The following is a 17,554-nucleotide window of genomic DNA, read 5'->3' as shown; positions in this document are numbered from 1 at the left end:
AGCCTGACCCACAAGCAGCACAGGATGGTGAGTCACAGCCCCTCCCCCACCCCAGTTGTGCCAATCTCCCCAACTCCCACAAGCCGAGCTGCAGCCCCCCAGCCTTGCCCCCCGCGCCTCTCCCCCACAGACCCCCGCATTGATGCCCTGCAAGTGGCAGGTGAGCAGGGCAAAGGCAGGTAAAGGGATGCTGCCCCCCCCCACCCAGCAGCGGCCACCCCGCAAACACCCCGGGGGCGGGGCAGGAGCGAGGTGCCCAGCAGCCGCCAGGCCCGAAAACCAAACCACGGGCGCTCCCAGCCGTTGGGAACAGCGGCGAGAAACGAACGAACCTCTCCCTCCCCCCGCGTAGCCAGAAATTTGGGTGCCAGGGGGACACCCCCCCAGCGATTTAACTGCCCGGCCCCGACCTCACCTGCCGCCCCCACGAAAGCAGGAGCGCGGCGAGTAACGGCTCCCTCAGAACGCTCCCTGTCGCAGCCTCTCTGCCGCGCGCGGAATCAAACCCTGCGGCCAATCGAAGCGGGGTGGGCGGGTCCTGAGCAAGGAGTGACGGGACAGGCGGAGAAGGACGCACTGAAAACCCGGCGGGGGCGCTGCGGAATGGGGGAAGAGGTAAATGGGAGGTAAAACCGCGTGTAGCGCGTCAGTGACTCCGGCGTTCCACTTTTCCCCACTGCGCAGGTGCCGCGCGTGCAGCTGGTGGCCCCTCGGCAAGCGCCTCCCGCCGGTGAGCAGACCGTTCCAGCCCCAGTCTGAGCGCATAGTGAGGGTACTGTGGCTACTGCGCATGCTCCACTCGGGTGGCGCTTGCGCAGCGCGTCCTAAGAGGGCGAACTCTGAGACCAGCTGTTGGTGCAGTTGCAGCCGGGTGAGTGCGGGGCGGGGGTTATTCGGAGGGTGTGTGTGTGTGTAAGTGACGTGCTGTCAGTGGGGGAAGGGCCGTTGTGGTTGCAAACCGGCCCGTGGGGCGGGGGCAGGGCCTTTCCCGGGGCTGGGATCTGACGGGCACCACGTGCCCAGGGACTGGCCGGGGGGGTGTTTCCCTCCCGGGTGAGGGGCTGGACGCAGGTAATTGTTTTAGCTGCAGTCCCTGCAAACCGGCCGTCGCCTGGCCTGGGTCTAGGGCCCGGAAAATCCCTGTTCGGCTTGTGTGTCTGCTTATAGCTGCTTGGCTCACGCTGTCAAACGGGCAGGGAACCTACGGCCCGGGAGCTGGACATGGCTTCTGGCTTACCTGGATCTGGCCTCCTGATATTTGGGCGCCTGCTCTGGCTTTCTAGTCCCGTTCTCCGCCACACACACACACCCCCACCCACCCACCCCCGGTCACTCCAGCTGGTGTGTTGGCCATGTCGGTGAGTGAAAGATTCCCTCCCCCCCCCCCAGTTTGTTTGTGCAGGGAAGATTATGCATGAAATTGCAGGGGAGAGAGACAAAGTCTGTGCAGGGGCCAAATTGACTGAATGGGTGGGGAGATGACACAGCTGGCTGCAGGGCCAAGAGGGGTTAAAGGGTAAAATTAGGACAGGCATCATGGTTAAAAACAGGATCTGAGCCCTGCCAAAAAAACAGTACCCTGGGGGAAAAGGGGTGACATTTGCAGTGTTTGTAAAAAATATGGGACAGGAGACAGAGAGTTTTCTCCCTGCCAAGATGGAGGGTGGCAGCACCCACTTCCCTGGGCTGTGTGGGTGTCCAATGCCTAGAGAAGACACCTCTTCCCTACCTGAGAGGTGGGTGCTGCCCAATGGGGTAAGATTCAGTAGGTGGGGGCTGCCTGGGAGAGCTGCTATTTTGCTTCCTGCCAAGGACTCTAGTTTATGAGCAGACGTCCGGGGTAAAATACCTGCTGCAGGGTTCTTAAAACTGGGTAAATTGTCCTGTATTTTCTGTCTCCCTCCCCCTCCATACTGGCAGGTCCTGCTGCCGCCAGATCCTTGCTCCACAGCCGCCTGCCAGCCAGCAGAGAGTGGGGGGGCCAGTGGCTGCTCCCTCAGTTGGTCCATCCGCGATTCTTCTGCTGCGTGTCAGCGTCAGCCAGCAGACCCCTCCCCCATTCCATTCCCATCGAGCTCTTACCACACTACCAGTAGCAATAGGCCGGTCCATGTGAGCAGGTGCCAGGCGTCAGATGGTGACTTGTTCCCTCTGCAGCCCCCCATCAGCCTTTTGCATCCTCCCCCTCTTGCTATCTTCTCCCTGCCCTGCCCCTTCATGCCCCATAGCATTCTGCTCCCCCATATCCCCTGTGCCCATGTGCTGCCCCAGAGAAATGTGATTCCAGGTGCCAGGAGAGGGGAGTGTGTCATCCCTCCTTACAGGACTGGGCTCAAAGGAGAGCAGCAGGGTCAGCTCCAGGAATGTAATAGTCTAGTATATTAATCAATTAATTGATAGCAAAAGCCTATAGATTAATGCAGTGGTCTCCAACCTTTTTAACCACAAGATCACGTTTTCAACTTAAGTGCAATGTAAATCTACTGCAAACCCAAATACCCTTGCCCCGTTTCCTTCCCACCCCTTCTTTGAGGCTCCACCCCTTCTCCGAGACCTCACCCTGCTCACTTCCTCCCCCATCCTCATTCACTTTCACCAGGCTCGGGTAGTGGGTTGGGCTGCAGCCTCTGGTCTTGGGACAAGGGGTTTGGACTGTGGGAGGGGCTGTGGTCTTAGCTTAGTGTGGGGGATTGGAGTCCAGGAGGGGTTTTGGGGTGCAAAGTCTGGGAAGGAATTTGGCTGCATGGGGACTCATGTCTAGGGCAGGAGGCTGGGTGTAGGAGGAGGCTCAGGGCTGGGACAGGGGTTCAGGAAGCAGCATCTGGCTGGGCACTGTTTAACTCAGACAGCTTCTGGGTGTTGGAACAGTAGGGTTCAGGCAGGCTTCCTCCTGCCCTGGCTCTGTACTACTCCTGAAAGCAGCTGGCATGTACAGTAATGGCTTCATTGCGCCATGTGCTGCCCCTCATCCACTGAGCCCACTGCTTCTACTGGCTACGGTTCCTCATTATTGATCAATGGGAGCTACAGGAGCAAGTGGTGTTTGCCAGCAAAGACAGCATGTGGAGAACCCCTACTCTGCCTTTCTCAGGGGCTGCAGGGACACACCAGCCACTTCCAGAAACCAATTACCACAGGGATAATGACTCCAGCCATGATAGGTTGGGCATTTTAGAACTCACTACTCAAAGAATTAAATTTAAGTGTAAGAGAGAAATGAAAATTATGAAATGCACAGACCAGTCAAAAAGCAAAAATACTACACTTTGCAAGCAGTAACAGAAGTAACAAGAACCCCCCACATGTGTGTTGGGTCGGGAGATGAGAGGGAAGGACACCCCCCAAGATGGAGGAGTTTTTATTTTGCATCTCACTTGTGTGGCCCCAACTGACTTTTCTGTGGGTCAGTGACCCCTGACTCAAAACAGGTTCCCTGCCCTTCTCAGAAATAAAGATAATACAGAAACTTTTTGTGTTTGACATAGTATTTTATTTAAAAATGAAGCCTGGCCAACAAACCCCCATCTGCCCATAACATGATAACACTCCTTCACTCTTCCTTCCCCCAGACCCTAGATGTGAACCTATCATACACTGGAACCCCCTGCTCTGAGCCCCTCACATACCCCAACCCAAATTCCTGCACCCTCATATCCACAAGCCTGTAGCTTGCTTAGTACCTTAACCCTACATCTGACCCCAACACTGCCCAGCCTGAAGACCCCACCCCAACTCAGCATCCCCTTCTCCACCTCCTCCTGCATCCAGATTTCCTCCCAGAGCTTGCACCTCTCACCCCTTCCCACACCCAAGTCCCTCATTCCCACCTCAGAGCCTATACATCCTGCCTCAACCCAGCAAGGGTAAGGCTACACTGTAGGGCTGCAAGGGTAAGGCTACACTGTAGACTGGCATGATTTTTCCGGAAATGCTTTTAACGGAAAAGTTTTCCAGACAGAGAGTTTTCTCCCTGCCAAGATGGAGGGTGGCAGCACCCACTTCCCTGGGCTGTGTGGAAAAGAGCGTCTAGATTGGCACGGATGCTTTTCCGCAAAAAGGGGCTTTTTTGCACAAAACAAATCTCAGCTGTCTACACTGGCCCTTTTGCGCAAAGTGACTTTTGCCCGAATGGGAGCAGCATAGTATTTCTGTAAAAAGCACTGATTTCTTACAGTAGGAAGTCAGTGCTTTTGCGGAAATTCAAGCGGCCAGTGTAGACAGGTGGCAAGTTTTTCTGGAAAAGCAGCTGATTTTCCAGAAAAACTGGCCAGTCTAGACACAGCCTAGGAGTTTTGCAGGATTCTGGAGATATCCCAGAAAAACTCTTGTGCATCCAGGGGGCATTTGTTCTTCCGCTTTTTTTAGTGGAAGAGCAAACGTGCTCTTTCGGTAATCCCTATTTTCCTCTTTCCATGAGGAATAAGGGGGCTTCCAAAAGAAGGGTTTTTTCTGACATTTGATCCAGTCTAGACAGGCCAAATGTTGGAAAAACCTCTTCCTACAGAAGAATTGGGGAAAAAAGCAGCAGTATAAGTGTTGAGGATGGCAAGTGATGGAGACGAGGAAAATAGAGAGGAAGGGATGGGGCTTCAAGGAAGGGGCAGAGCGATAGATGTTGGCTTGTTCTGTCATTTAAAAAGTGATCCTGGGTGTAAAAAGGTTGGAGACCACTGGACTACACACATTACTTCTCCTCACCCCTACTTGCTAGTACATTTTTTAGCAGGCTGGCCAGCAGTCCAGTTCAGTCCTGGCTTGAAATGGGTCCGGAAACTACCCCTGCTGCGGCTCTGTATTTAAAGTGTATTAGGACTTGGGTGGGCAGGCAGCCCAGCTCAGTTCCAGTTCAAACCGGGTCCAGGAGCTCAGATCCCGCCCCTAGACAGAAACTGCTGCCACCCTGTGATACTGCTTCTTTATCAGAAGTAGCAGTACAGGGCAACAGACATCTGGTCTGCGAGGGGAGCTGCTTTTTAAACTAGCTACCCTCGCAGACCAGGTCTCTCCTGGCAGCCAGCACTGGGCAGGGGCTATCCTCAGGAGTGAGGAGGCAGGGGGCTCCTCAGCCAATGTGCTCCAGCCCCACCCCCAGGGACTATAGAATAGTCAACTAACCAATAAGAATTATTGAGATTACTCAACTATTCAATTAACTGATATTTAACATCCCTAGTCATCTCTTCCAGACACCCAGTCATGTGAGAGAGGTGTAGAGGGGTGTTCCCCTTGCCCTTTTGAACCCTAAAATCTTAAAGATAAAAAGGCTCCAGCTGCACAGTCATTATGCTTAACAGGGATTTGATGTTAATTTGAACTTTTGTGCTGCTCAGTTCTGATGGATTACTGCTGAGCTCACTTGAATACGAGTTATTTTACCAGGTGTCCAGTATCCAACATAGGGAAATATGATCACCCCGAGCCTGGGGCTTTTTCACATCACCAGCCACTTAGATTTTGCTTTCTGAATTTTCACTACAGGCGAGGTTATTAAATATGAAAGCTCTGAGATACTTTGGGAAATAACTTTGTACTTTCAAATTTATGAAAATCTGTATTTCTGTAAGTAATTCCCTGTCCTGCAACCCCAAAGTACACGCTTTTATATTACTTGATATATATACAAATATTGGGCATTTTACTTGAATATTTGTACTTCTAATCACATATTTTGGTGTCACAGTTTCTCTGCATGCTACATCTATTGTTACAATACTTTCCAATGGGGCTCTTCACTCCAACAGTCTTTCTGTTCTGTGTTGCCAAAATCCAGGTTTCTAAAATGAATTCTCTCCTTTTTTGCAAGGGTCCAGATTAGAGGTGTAAGGACTAATTGAGATGCAGAAAGGGGGGAACAGATGCCTCGTGGGACAGAAAGGGAGAGGGCAGAGGTGACTGGTGGTAGCAATAGGTGGCACCAGCTCCTATGCCCCTGACAATATTTCAGTTACTAAATAGAGAGCCCCAAATGCTCCCTGCTGCTGTGGGTGCTCCTCCCTGCACCAATCGCCCACTCAACAGCAACAGGGGAATTCTTTCTCTGAATTTTTTTTTATGTTGTAGATATCGGCAAACTCTGATCCATTATGGACTGACAACATTTCATTTGCATATTCATTATTTGCATAATAAATATGCAAAGAAAATGTTGCCTATCTGCCAAAAGTTTGTGAATGGCTTTACCAGTCCGCAGTATAAAACTAGATTGGGAACCACTGGTCTAGTGGATACGGCTCAGTGTGAAAGCTGAAGCCAGGCAAGAGAGGAGGCACAAATGTTTGCTAGGGACAGTGATTAGCCACAGGAATTGATGGATTCTCCATCTCTTGATACTTTCAACTCAGCACTGGGCGACTTTGTGGGAAACATTCTATAGGGAAACAGAGCTTTGTGCCTGGGTAGCTGAGCTAAGCGTAATGGCTTGTCACAGAGGGGGTCAGATTGCAGTATTAACATTTATCTTGGATACTGTGAATCTATGAACTTTAGGGTCCCATCCTGCAAATACTTACCACACCAGCTTAATAGTAAACATTTGACTGGCATTAACTTCACTATGGCTACGTCTAGACTGGCATGATTTTCCGGAAAAGTTTTCTGTTAAAAGCATTTTTGGAACAGAGCGTCTAGATTGGCACGTACGCTTTTCTGCAAAAGCACTTTTTGCAGAAAAGCGTCCATGGCCAATCTAGACGCGCTTTTCTGCAAAAAAGCCCCGATCGCCATTTTCGCGATCGGGGCTTTTTTGCGGAAAACAAATCTGAGCTGTCTACACTGGCCCTTTTGCGCAAAACTTTTGCGCAAAAGAGACTTTTGCCCGAAAGGGAGCAGCATAGTATTTCCGCAAGAAGCACTGATTTCTTACAGTAGAAAGTCAGTGCTTTTGCGGAAATTCAAGCGGCCAGTGTAGACAGCTGGCAAGTTTTTCTGGAAAAGCGGCTGATTTTCCGGAAAAACTGGCCAGTCTAGACACAGCAGTTGTGTCTACATTAGCATCCTTTTCTGGAAAAGGGATGCTAATGAGACCAGTCAGAATTGCAAATGCCGCGGGGGATTTAAATATCCCCCGTGGCATTTTCATGAACATGGCTGCTGCTTTTTTCCGGCTCGGGGTTTTGCCGGAGAACAGCGCTAGTCTAGACAGGATCTTGTGGAAAATAAGCCCTTTTCCAGAAGATCCCTTATTCCTACTTTCAAGTAGGAATAAGGGATCTTCTGGAAAAGGGCTTATTTTCCGCAAGATCCCGTCTAGACTGGCGCTTTTCTCTGGCAAAATCCTGAGCCGGAAAAATGCGGCAGCCATGTTCATGCAAATTCCGCGGGGGATATTTAAATCCCCCGCAGCATTTGCAATTCCGACTGGTCTCATTAGCATCCCTTTTCCGGAAAAGGGTGCTAATGTAGACACAGCCAGCCTGTACGTCTATTGTGGGGAGGGGTTATAAAGTCTCTGTTGGTTTTGTCCTTATGAGATGGCCTGAGTCTGTGCTACAAATAAATGGAGGAAAACGAGGCATTTTAGAATCATAGAGCTGGAAGACACCTCACAAGGTCATCAAGTCCAGCCCCCTGCCCAAGGCAGGACCAATCCCAACTAAATCAACCCAGCTTGGGCATTCTCAAACCGAAACTTAAAAACCTCCTAGGGATGGAGATTCCACCACCTCCCTAGGTAACCCATTCCAGTACTTCACCACCCTCCTAATAAAATCGTGTTTCCTAATATCCAACCTAGACCTCCCTCACTGTAACTTGGGACCATTGCTCCTTGTTCTGCTATCCGTCACTACTGTGAACGGCCTCTCTCCATCCTCTTTGGTAACCCCCCTTTAGGAAGGTACCAAATCCCCCCTCACTCTTCGCTTCTGCAGACTAAACAAGCCCAAATCCCTCTCTCTCTCCTCATAGGTCATGTGCTCCAGCCCCCTAATAATTTTGGTCACCCTCCGCTGGACCCTCTCTGATGCGTCCACATCCTTTCTATAGTGGGGGGCCCAGAACTGGACACAATACGTCCAGATCTGGTGAGGACCAGAGCCGAGTAGCTGCAGGAACCTAAATTTAAACACCTACATCCATGCTCAGGCAGCATAATTAGTGGCTTGTTTCTTGAAAACACTGGGAGCTCAGAACTGAATCCCGTTGTTACAGGTGCAGTAATGTTGAAACTCAAATCAGGTGTTGAGATAAATGAATGTGGATTTGGCATCTAAGTTGTGTGCTTTTTATGGAATATCTAGACTCAGCATTTGCCCACAGTGGCAGAGTCTAGCATGTGTGTCACCAGGGACAGAGACTAGGCAGAATGGGGGTGTGGAAAAGAATCAGAGTCCTTTCTGAAATGTCTCCCATTGCCTTTCTCCCTCTGACAGGCTGCAGAACACCCATGTCTGTCTCCAGTTCAGTCCCTGGCCTGCAGAGCCAGGGACATGAAATGGCTGTGGCGGAGCCGGTTAGCTTCGAGGAGGTGGCTGTGTATTTCTCTGAGGAGGAATGGGCTCTGCTGGATCCTGGCCAGAGAGCCCTCTACAGGGATGTGATGCAGGAGAATTATGAGGCTGTGAGCTGGCTGGGTAAGGATTCCTGTCCCCTCGGGTATTAGAAGCTGGATGGGCTCTGCAGCAGTTGGTTGGGTATGGTTCAGGGTCCCTCATTGCTCTCTGCTTCTCCAGTGTCAGGACTATCAGCCCCAATCATCCTGACTCCTGTGTGAGAGACTGTCTACTCCATGTCCTCTCCCAGGGGAAGCAGGTTCAGGGACATAAAAATGGTGCAGCTCTTCCCACGCCCCAAGTCTCCATGTGCTTCCCATCATCTTGCCCATGTTGTTCTTTGGCTGGAGGTGTGAGTGGAAGGGCCCAGGCAGGAATGGCAGGTATCAGAACTCTGGGACTGGGTTCAGCTGCTCTTAGTGCCTGCAGGGTATGTCCCCCCCCCCCCCCCCCCCCACCTGGTCAGGGTTTGAAGCAGGCAGCCAAGGACTCACTTAGCTGCTCAGGCTACTTCGTCTGCCTCCTTCTGGCCCAAGTAGAGCTTCTGAGGCAAAGATCAGGGCGAGCCAAGCTCTCCAGCCAGGAGTTTGTGGTCAGAACCCTTGGGGAACTAGAGCTCTGCTGGGTCCTTCCTCTCCAAGTCCTAGTGACCCACCGTGTGGCAGCTGCAGTCTGAGCCCTGCCTGGGGGCCTTGATATCAGACCTGTGAGCCCTCACTGGAGCTCCTTTTCTGAGCAGTGTGTTCCTGTCCTGCCCTGGGGCAGGGGGAATGGAACGGACCCTGAGGGAGACTTAGTTGTACCCTAGAGAGTGTAGCAAAGCGCTCAGCTCCCCCAGGGAAGTGGCACCTTTACTGAAGGTAAGTGTGTCCTGGGATCTTGTACCAGCCAGAGCCCAGTCCCTGTAACGTGGGGAAGGAGCTTCTCTGGGTGGGTGACGTGGATCTGGAAGTGGTTCAAACCTTAATGAACAAGATCAGCACTTGGTTAATTGCTCCCCTGGACAGGATTTCCAGTCTCCAAAGCTCATGTGATCTCTTGGGTGGAGCGAGGGGAGGAGCTGTGGGTCCCAGATCTCCAAGGCTGTGAGGAAGGGGAGATATTCAATGACTCCCACACAGGTGAGGAATCAGCTAAACTGACACAGAAACCAATTTCTGTGTCCTCGTAGCAGGTGTCACTTGTGCATTTTCATCATGTCTGACTACCCCATCAGCCTGTATTCAACTGCAGTCTGGCGAGGGAGGTGGGAGACGGGGTGTTACTCAGGTTTCTTTCCACCTGGGTAGCTTGACTCTGTGTGAGATGATGTTGGGAAGTAAATCCAGGGAGACGTGGCCTCCAACCAATAGGTGACTGGCACAAACAGGACCACAGAAGAGCTTTCACTTAACCTTTAACGTTATTTCACCTCAGTTGCTTACACTTGTCTACAACAGGTTAGTAAAATGTCCCAAACTGCAAAGATTCCTGAAGTTGGGTGTAGTTCTTGAGCAAGGATGAGTAAGATTCAGCCCACCAAGCTGTTTGATCCGGCCCAAGGCCTGCTCTGTCTGGGCCCTGAAGCTGGTGGCTTCCCTCCACCAGGAGCGTGAGGTGCCTGGAGGGAGCTGCCAGCCATTTTCAACAGTGAAATGTGTGCTAGCAGGAGGAAACTGAGGGGCAAGAGACTTTGCTCACTTCCCTGCTCCTAAACCAAGTCTCCTCCCCCCACCCTTCATCAGGGGTGCGCAGTGCTTTGAACCGCCAGCTGTTCAGAATGGCTGGTGGTTCCGTGTAGGTGCCACCCAGCTCTGGCTGTGAGGGGTGAAAGAGTTTGCATACTCTCTTTTCCCCCAGGTCCCGTGCCCAGGTACAATGATTGGCTTTGGGCAGGGAAACACACAAAGTCTCTCCCCACACCCTTCCCAGGGCCATATGGCTCTGAGCAATACATGGAGGTAACCTCCCTGAGCCGCCAGGGGCTGCTGCAAGAGGGTGCCTGCCTCAAGAACCCTGTTGGGTTGCTGGCTGGGAGCAGCCTAAGGTAAGTTACTCCCAGCCAGAGCCTGCCTCTGGCACCCCAGGGCCTCCCACTTCCCAACTCCCTGCCCAGGTCACCACCCCCTCCTTCCCCACATCACCATGCAAATGCTCTGCACACACATCCTGCCCCAGGTTACAATTCCCTCTGTCACCCAAGTCAAAATTAATTCCTGCACCCCATTCCCTCCTGGACCCTGCACCCCAATCCCCTGCCCCAGACAACTCCTTCTTTACCCCAACTGCCTCTCTGACCCCACGCCCTTTTCTGCACCCCAGTCCCCTTACCCCAAGCTCCCTTCTGACCCAGCCTCCTTCCCAAACTCCACATCCCCTGCATAGAGATGAGTGGCCCTTGAGCACTTTACAAAATCTGAGAGTGAACCCCCCCCCCCATAAAAAATGATTGTCCACCCCTGCTCTTGAATGACCCAGCGGCAGTTTTCAGTGGGCCAATCTTCCTTCTGCTGGTGGGGACCACAACTTCCTGTAGGGGAATCCCTGATAAGTCCCTAACTTGTCATCCCTGTTTATTCATTAGTATTACAGTAACCCATCATTTCAGGGAAAGTTGAGCAATGCTGAAGGTCAGGCAGGCAGTCACCTTCCAACCATCAGCTAGCCAGGTGGGATATTTCAGAGTTTTCCTGCCTTGGGGCCCTGACAGACACACTCTGAGGGCACACAGACAGGCTTCTCAGCAATTGCAACAGAGATCTCTGCAGGAAGGACATGGACTTTTCTGTGGCATGGTCATGTGACTTTCTAGGATCAACCACAGCAGAAATAGAACCGTCATTGGTGGTTGGTTTGAGTACTGAATCACTACCAGGTTCATGCTTTGTATGTTTAACTCCACGTACAAGAATGATACAGGCACAAAAACAGGGCATGCAGATTATGGAGACTGTAACTTTAAAAATGATAGACATAACACATCATGTAACATCTTGAAAATGCTTTATGAAAATTCATATTCATCAGTCAGTTTTCATGAAGTGGAGGGCTGTGACAATTTCATCTCCCCTGCAGGTGTTTCGGTGTTTTCTCCCCCTTTTCCTGTTCCCCTTTCAGCTCAGCACAGTGAATGACTCCTGTTTGGTTTCTGTCTCTGTCCCAGCAGGTGATGGGATGCTGAGGGAGAACAACGAGGAGAGTCTTCAGCAGGCAGGACTGGAGCAAGTTGCTCCACATGGGATGTTACTAGGAAGATCTGAAGGGCATGTTTCCCAGAATCCTGAGCAGGGAAAGACATGTGAGAATCATCTTAGCCCAGAAAAGCAACAGGGAATTCATGCAGTGGAAGGATGGGGTAAATCTAGTCATAGGAACAGAGGTGTGAAAAGAAACAAAGACACTGTTAAACAGAAAATCCCTCATCAAGAGGGACCCTACACTTGCAGCGACTGTGGGAAAAGTTTCCAATGTCAACAGGTCCTCCTTTTACACCAGAAAATCCACATAGGTGAGAAACCCTTCAACTTGTCTGACTGTAGTAATAACTTCAATTGGACCTCCAAGCTTATTACCCATCAGGGAATGCATCCAACTGAGCAACTCTGTGAGTGCCCTGACTGTGGGAAAAAGTTACATTGCCGATTAGGTGTTACTGAACACAAGACAAACCATAGAGCAGAGAAACCATTCAAGTGCAGTGACTGTAGGAAAAGCTTCAATGAGCACTCATGTCTTCTTGGACATAAGAAAATCCACAGAGTGGAGAAACCCTTTGACTGCTCTGACTGTGGGAAAAGCTTCAGTAGGAGGTCAAATCTTGTTACTCATAGGAGAATCCACACAGGGGAGAAACCCTTCAGCTGCTCTCACTGTGGCAAAAGCTTTAGTAGGCGCTCGCTTCTTAAGACTCATTGTGCAATCCACACAGGTGAGAAACCCTTCAATTGCTCTGAGTGTGGGAAAAGCTTCAGTCAGAACACAAGCCTGATTAAACATCAGAGAATCCACACAGGCGAGAAACCATTTAGCTGTTCTCAGTGTGGGAAAAGCTTTAGTGGGCACTCACTTCTTAAGATTCATTGTGCAATCCACACAGGGGAGAAACCCTTCAATTGCTCTGAGTGTGGGAAAAGCTTCAGTCAGAATGCAACCCTGATTAATCATCAGAGAATCCACACAGGAGAGAAACCCTTCAACTGTTCTCATTGTGGGAAAAGCTTTAGTCGGCGCTCACTTCTTAAGGCTCATTATACAATCCATACAGGGGAGAAACCCTTCAGTTGCTCTGAGTGTGGGAAAAGCTTCAGTCAGAACGCATACCTGATTAAACATCAGAGAATCCACATAGGACAAAAACCCTTTAGCTGCTCTCACTGTGGGAAAAGCTTTAGTCGGTGCTCACATCTTAAGACTCATTCTACAATTCACACAGGGGAGAAACCCTTCAGCTGCTCTCACTGTGAGAAAAACTTTAGCCGGAGCTCACTTCTTAAGACTCATTGTGCAATCCACACAGGGGAGAAACCCTTCAGTTGCTCTGTGTGTGGGAAATGTTTCAGTCAGAATGCAAGCCTGATTAAACATCAGAGAATCCATACAGGGGAAAAACCCTTCAACTGCTGTCACTGTGGGAAAAGCTTCAGTCATAACGCAAACCTGATTAAACATCAGAGAATCCATACAGGGGAGAAACCCTTCAACTGCTCTGTGTGTGGGAAAAGCTTCAGTCAGAACACAAACCTTATTAATCATCAGAGAGTCCACACAGGGGAGAAACCCTTCAACTGCTCTCACTGTGGGAAAAGCTTTAGTCGACGCTCACATCTTAAAAGCCATTGCAGAGTTCACACAGGGGAGAAACCTTTCAACTGCTCTGAGTGTGGGAAAAGCTTCAGTCAGAACACAAGCCTGATTAAACATCAGAAAATTCATGCAGGAGAGAAACATTTCAACTGCTCTAACTGAGCAAAAATGTTCAATCGTAGCTGATAGGTTTTTGAACATCAGAGAACCAACATAGTTGAGAGGCCTTTTAATTGCTCTTACTGTGGGAAAATGGTCTTAAGTTGCAGTGAAGGAGGTTTAGGTTAGACATTAGGAAAAACCTGATAACTGTCAGGGTGGTGAAACACTGGAATAAATTGCCTAGGGAGGTTGTGACATCTACGAGGCCATGTAACCGTGTGTTTCCAGTTTTGCTAATCACAATAGGACAAAAAGTTAATATACCGTAACAGGGATTTGCGTAGCTTTTTACGATTGCTTTTCCAGAAGAGGCTTTTCCAATATTTGGCCCCATGTAAATGGGGTCTAATGGCAGAAAAGCCTCCTCTTTTGGAGGAGCCCTTGTTCCTTGTAAAACAAGGTATACAGGGCTCCCCGAAAGAGCATGTTTGCTCTTCCGCAAAAATAAGCAGAAGAGCAGATGCCTTTACTGGACATGGCGGGGGGTTTTTTGGGATACCAGAAGTATGTGCCTTGTCTTGCTCAGCTATTTCACTCCAACTTTGGGATGGAACTGCGATTTACATTTCATTGTTATTCAGTCTGAAATATCCCTCCTGCTCTCTGCTCAGTTCCCAACACTGGCTGCAGACAGCAATATTTGGTACATTGGCTGCTGTCCATGCTGGCAGAGAGCTGTCCTGCACTTGCAGTTCATCCACCTCCCAGAGAGGCGGCAGCTCTGTGAGGTGGAGAAGCATTGTGGGTGGGTTTTCAAGCCAGGGCATTTATTTGTGTGTGTGACATTTAATCAAAGCCCATTTTTAACCCCTCTGGTCTGGGAACAGAAATGAAACTTACTGAAGCTAGGTCTGTCCTTCACATTCCTGAAGATCAGAGAATCAAAAGGAAAGCATTGGTGGGGGTGTAACTCAGTGGTAGAGTGTTTGCCTGCAGATCAAGTGGTCCTTGGTTCAACTCCGTGTCCCCTGCAAAAACTGTCCCTTTAAGGCAGTGGTGTCCAACCTTTTTACATCCAAAATCACTTTTTAAATGTCAGAACAAGCTAAGATCTATCTCATCCCCTCCCAAAAAACCCCACCCCTTCCTTGAGGCTCCGCCCTCTCTGTTCCCCTCCTCTCTATCACTTGCTATCCTCAGCCCTTAGACACTCTCACGGTACAGCTACACTGCCACTTGTTTTCTTCTTCAAAAAAAGCTATGCAAAACGTACACCGCATTTTGCATAGTTTTTTTGGATCCTTCTGTTGGAAGAGGTTTTTTCTAACGTTTGGCCCATTCAGACTGGGCCAAATGTCAGAAAAAAACCCTCTTTTGGAAGCCCCCTTATTCCTCGTGGAACGTGTCTGTTCTTCTGCCAAAAAAAAAAAGCAGAACAAACGTGTCCCTGGAAAACTCTTAGGCTGTGTCTAGACTGCATCCCTTTTCTGTAAAAGGGATGCAAATTAGACACATCGCAATTGCAAATGAAGCGGGGATTTAAATCTGCCCCCCTTCATTTGCATGAACATGGCTGCCGCTTTTTTCCGGCTAGGAGCTTTGCCAGAAAAAAGCGCCAGTCTAGACGGGGATCTTTTGGAAAATAAACCCTTTTCTGAAAGATCCCTTATTTCTCTTAGAAAAAGGAATAAGGGATCTTTCGGAAAAGGGTTTATTTTCCAAAAGATCCCCATCTAGACTGGCGCTTTTTTCCGGCAAAGGTCCAAGCTGGAAAAAAGTGGCAGCCATGTTTATGCAAATGAAGCAGGGAGGATTTAAATCCCCGCTTCATTTGCAATTGCGATGTGTCTAATTTGCATCCCTTTTACGGAAAAGGAATGCAGTCTAGACACAGCCTTATAGTCTAGCCGTATCTGCACTGGATTGAGACAGGAGGTGTGGGCTTTGGGGTGGGAATGAGGGATTTGGGTGTGGGAAGTGGTGAGAGGTGGAAGCTCTGGGAGGAAATTTAGATGTAGGATAATGTGGAGAAGGGGATTCTGGCTCAGGGAGGGAGCTCCAGGCTGAGCAGTGTTGGGCTCAGTATTGTTGAGGTGCTGAGCCAGCCACAGGCTTGTGGATGTGAGGGTGCAGGAATTTGGGTTGGGTGTGTGAGGGACCCTGGGCAGGGAGGGTTGGGAGTATGATGGACTCAGGACACAGATTGTCAGTGTGTGGATGGTGTAGGAGTGTTGTGGCAGAAGACTGGGGATGCAGGAGTTTGGGGATGTGAGAGGCTCAGGACGGGGTTCTAGTGTATGATAGGCTCAGGTTTGGGATCAGGAGAGGGGGGCAGGAGTGTTATGATGCTGAGGCCAGATGGGGGCTTGGCCCCAATTAGGGGTTTGTTGGCCAGGCTTCATTTTTAAATAAAATATTATTTCAAACACAAAAGGTTTCAGCATTGTCTTTACTTATGAGAAGGGCAGGGAACCTGTTTTGAGTCAGGGGTCACTGACCCACAGAAAAGTCAGTTGGGACCACACAAATGAGATGCAAAAATAACCACCTCCAACCCCCCCCCCCCACCTCACTAAGGGTATGTCTACACTACCACCCTAGTTCGAACTAGGGTGGTTAATGTAGTCAATCGAAGTTGCAAATGAAGCCTGGGATTTAAATATCCTGGACTTCATTTGCATCTTGCCAGGCGCCGCCATTTTTAAATCCCCGGTAGTTCGGACTCCGTGCCCGCAGCTACACACGGCATGGAGTAGGTAGTTTGAATTAGGCTTTCTAATTCGAACTACCGTTACACCTCGTTCCACGGAGGAGCAACTGCAAGGCAGCCTGGTGCCAGCACCAGCAGTCATCCGCCACATGGCCCAGGCTGCAGCTCCAGCTCCGATGCTGAGAGCAGCTGCCCAGCAGGCCTAGCTCTTGCCCCAGGTCAACCCGCATTTCCAGCCCCCAGGAGCAGCTGAGAAGCCACAAGGCAGCCCTGGCCATGGCTCCAGTCCCAGGGAAGGGCTGAAGCAAAGGCCAGGGCCATGTGGTGGTTGCCCTGCTGCTCCCAGGGCGGGGTCATGTGGAGTCGAGATTGGCCCCAGGCCCATCGCCCCCATGGGGCTGCCAGCCGGCTATCCCAGGACCTCGTCCTGCAATCAGCTGGGCAGCCACATTGGAGCCCTGGCTCCTCCTCTCCCACCAAGTCCTCGTCCACCAGCTCCCCAGCCACATGTAAGACAGGCGAGTGCACGGCTTCACTGTGGATGTAGGTGGGACTGAAAATTTTGTGCCCAGCTGAGAGAGAACTTAGCTGTCTGGTCACTGCAGAGGCCCCTATCCACTGTGCCCCCAGCACCTCCGCATGCCCAGCCCCTACAGTGCCCCGGGCTGCACTTACTATTTAGGAGTAATTAAAAATCACAACTAACTCTAACTGCCACTTTAGGAAATGTCTGCGTTAGGCTATGTCTACACTGCCCCTGTCTTGTGGAAAAACAAATGCAAATGAAGCTAAGTGTGGAATATCACCGTGCTTCATTTGCATAATTAATTTTGAGCAAGGAGCTTTTGTGCAAAAAGGAGCTGTGTAAATGGAAAAAATGTGAAAGAACGGTTCTTGTGCAAGAGGGGGGGTTTGTGCAAAAAGAAGCAGTACAGATGGCTTTTTTTGTGCAAAAGCCTCTTGCACAAAAACTGGGCCTCATTAATTATGCAAATGAAGCACAGCAATATTCCATGCTTACCTTCGTCTGCATTTGTTTTTCCGCAAGAGAGGAGCATTGTAGACATATCCTTACGGAACTAACAGAATGTAGCAAATCATTTGCAAACACACCATCATCACCCAAAGTTTCCACCAAACACCAAAAATACCAAACCCACTTGATCTAATGTTGCCACTACAAATAAATACAGTGGTGAGACCGATATCCTCAAGATGACTCAGTCTAAGAAAACACTGGTGGGCTGTTTCCCCCTGCTCACTGCACTCACCAACCCCCCTCTCGTCAGCTGCTTTCGTGGCCAGAAAGTCATAAACCACACACTGACCCCGGCTGCGCTCTCCATGGCGCTAAGTCACTTGCACCCTTGGGAGCTTCTGGCAGCTAGGTCAGGCCTGTGGGGCGGCTAGTCCAGAGGCTGGGGCCAGGGTCAGAGGCTGGGCCCCGGCCTGCCCCACGGCTGTTCCAGAG

The 17,554-nt window shown here is 50.3% G+C and overlaps 1 protein-coding gene and 1 long non-coding RNA gene across 11 annotated transcripts in view; one reads left to right on the top strand and one right to left on the bottom strand.

Annotated features, from left to right (window-relative positions):
* LOC149522261 (uncharacterized) overlaps nt 1-797 on the bottom strand; it is a 29,071-nt gene extending 28,274 nt beyond the window's left edge. For 4 of the 10 annotated variants that reach the window (XR_016347363.1, XR_016347365.1, XR_016347361.1 and 1 more), the window contains exon 1: nt 416-765. This is a non-coding gene — a long non-coding RNA (uncharacterized LOC149522261). Of the gene's footprint in view, nt 1-415 lie in introns of all 10 variants that reach the window. The other 6 variants (XR_016347364.1, XR_016347360.1, XR_016347356.1 and 3 more) reach the window with 5 other exon arrangements.
* On the top strand, nt 741-14,960 carry LOC102446281 (uncharacterized). Its single transcript, XM_075913107.2, has 4 exons — nt 741-871; nt 8,370-8,570; nt 9,497-9,610; nt 11,635-14,960. The coding sequence occupies exons 2-4, from the start codon at nt 8,384-8,386 to the stop codon at nt 13,431-13,433; spliced, it is 2,100 nt and encodes a 699-aa protein (XP_075769222.2). The 5' UTR covers nt 741-871; nt 8,370-8,383; the 3' UTR covers nt 13,434-14,960.
* The last annotated feature ends 2,594 nt before the right edge of the window (nt 14,961-17,554 follow it).

Source organism: Pelodiscus sinensis, chromosome 19, assembly GCF_052426305.1.
Source record: "Pelodiscus sinensis isolate ZL-2025 chromosome 19, ASM5242630v1, whole genome shotgun sequence".
NCBI lineage: Eukaryota > Metazoa > Chordata > Testudines > Trionychidae > Pelodiscus > Pelodiscus sinensis.
The sequence above is the reverse complement of the archived record's forward strand: the minus strand, read 5'-3'. Positions and strand labels throughout refer to the sequence as shown.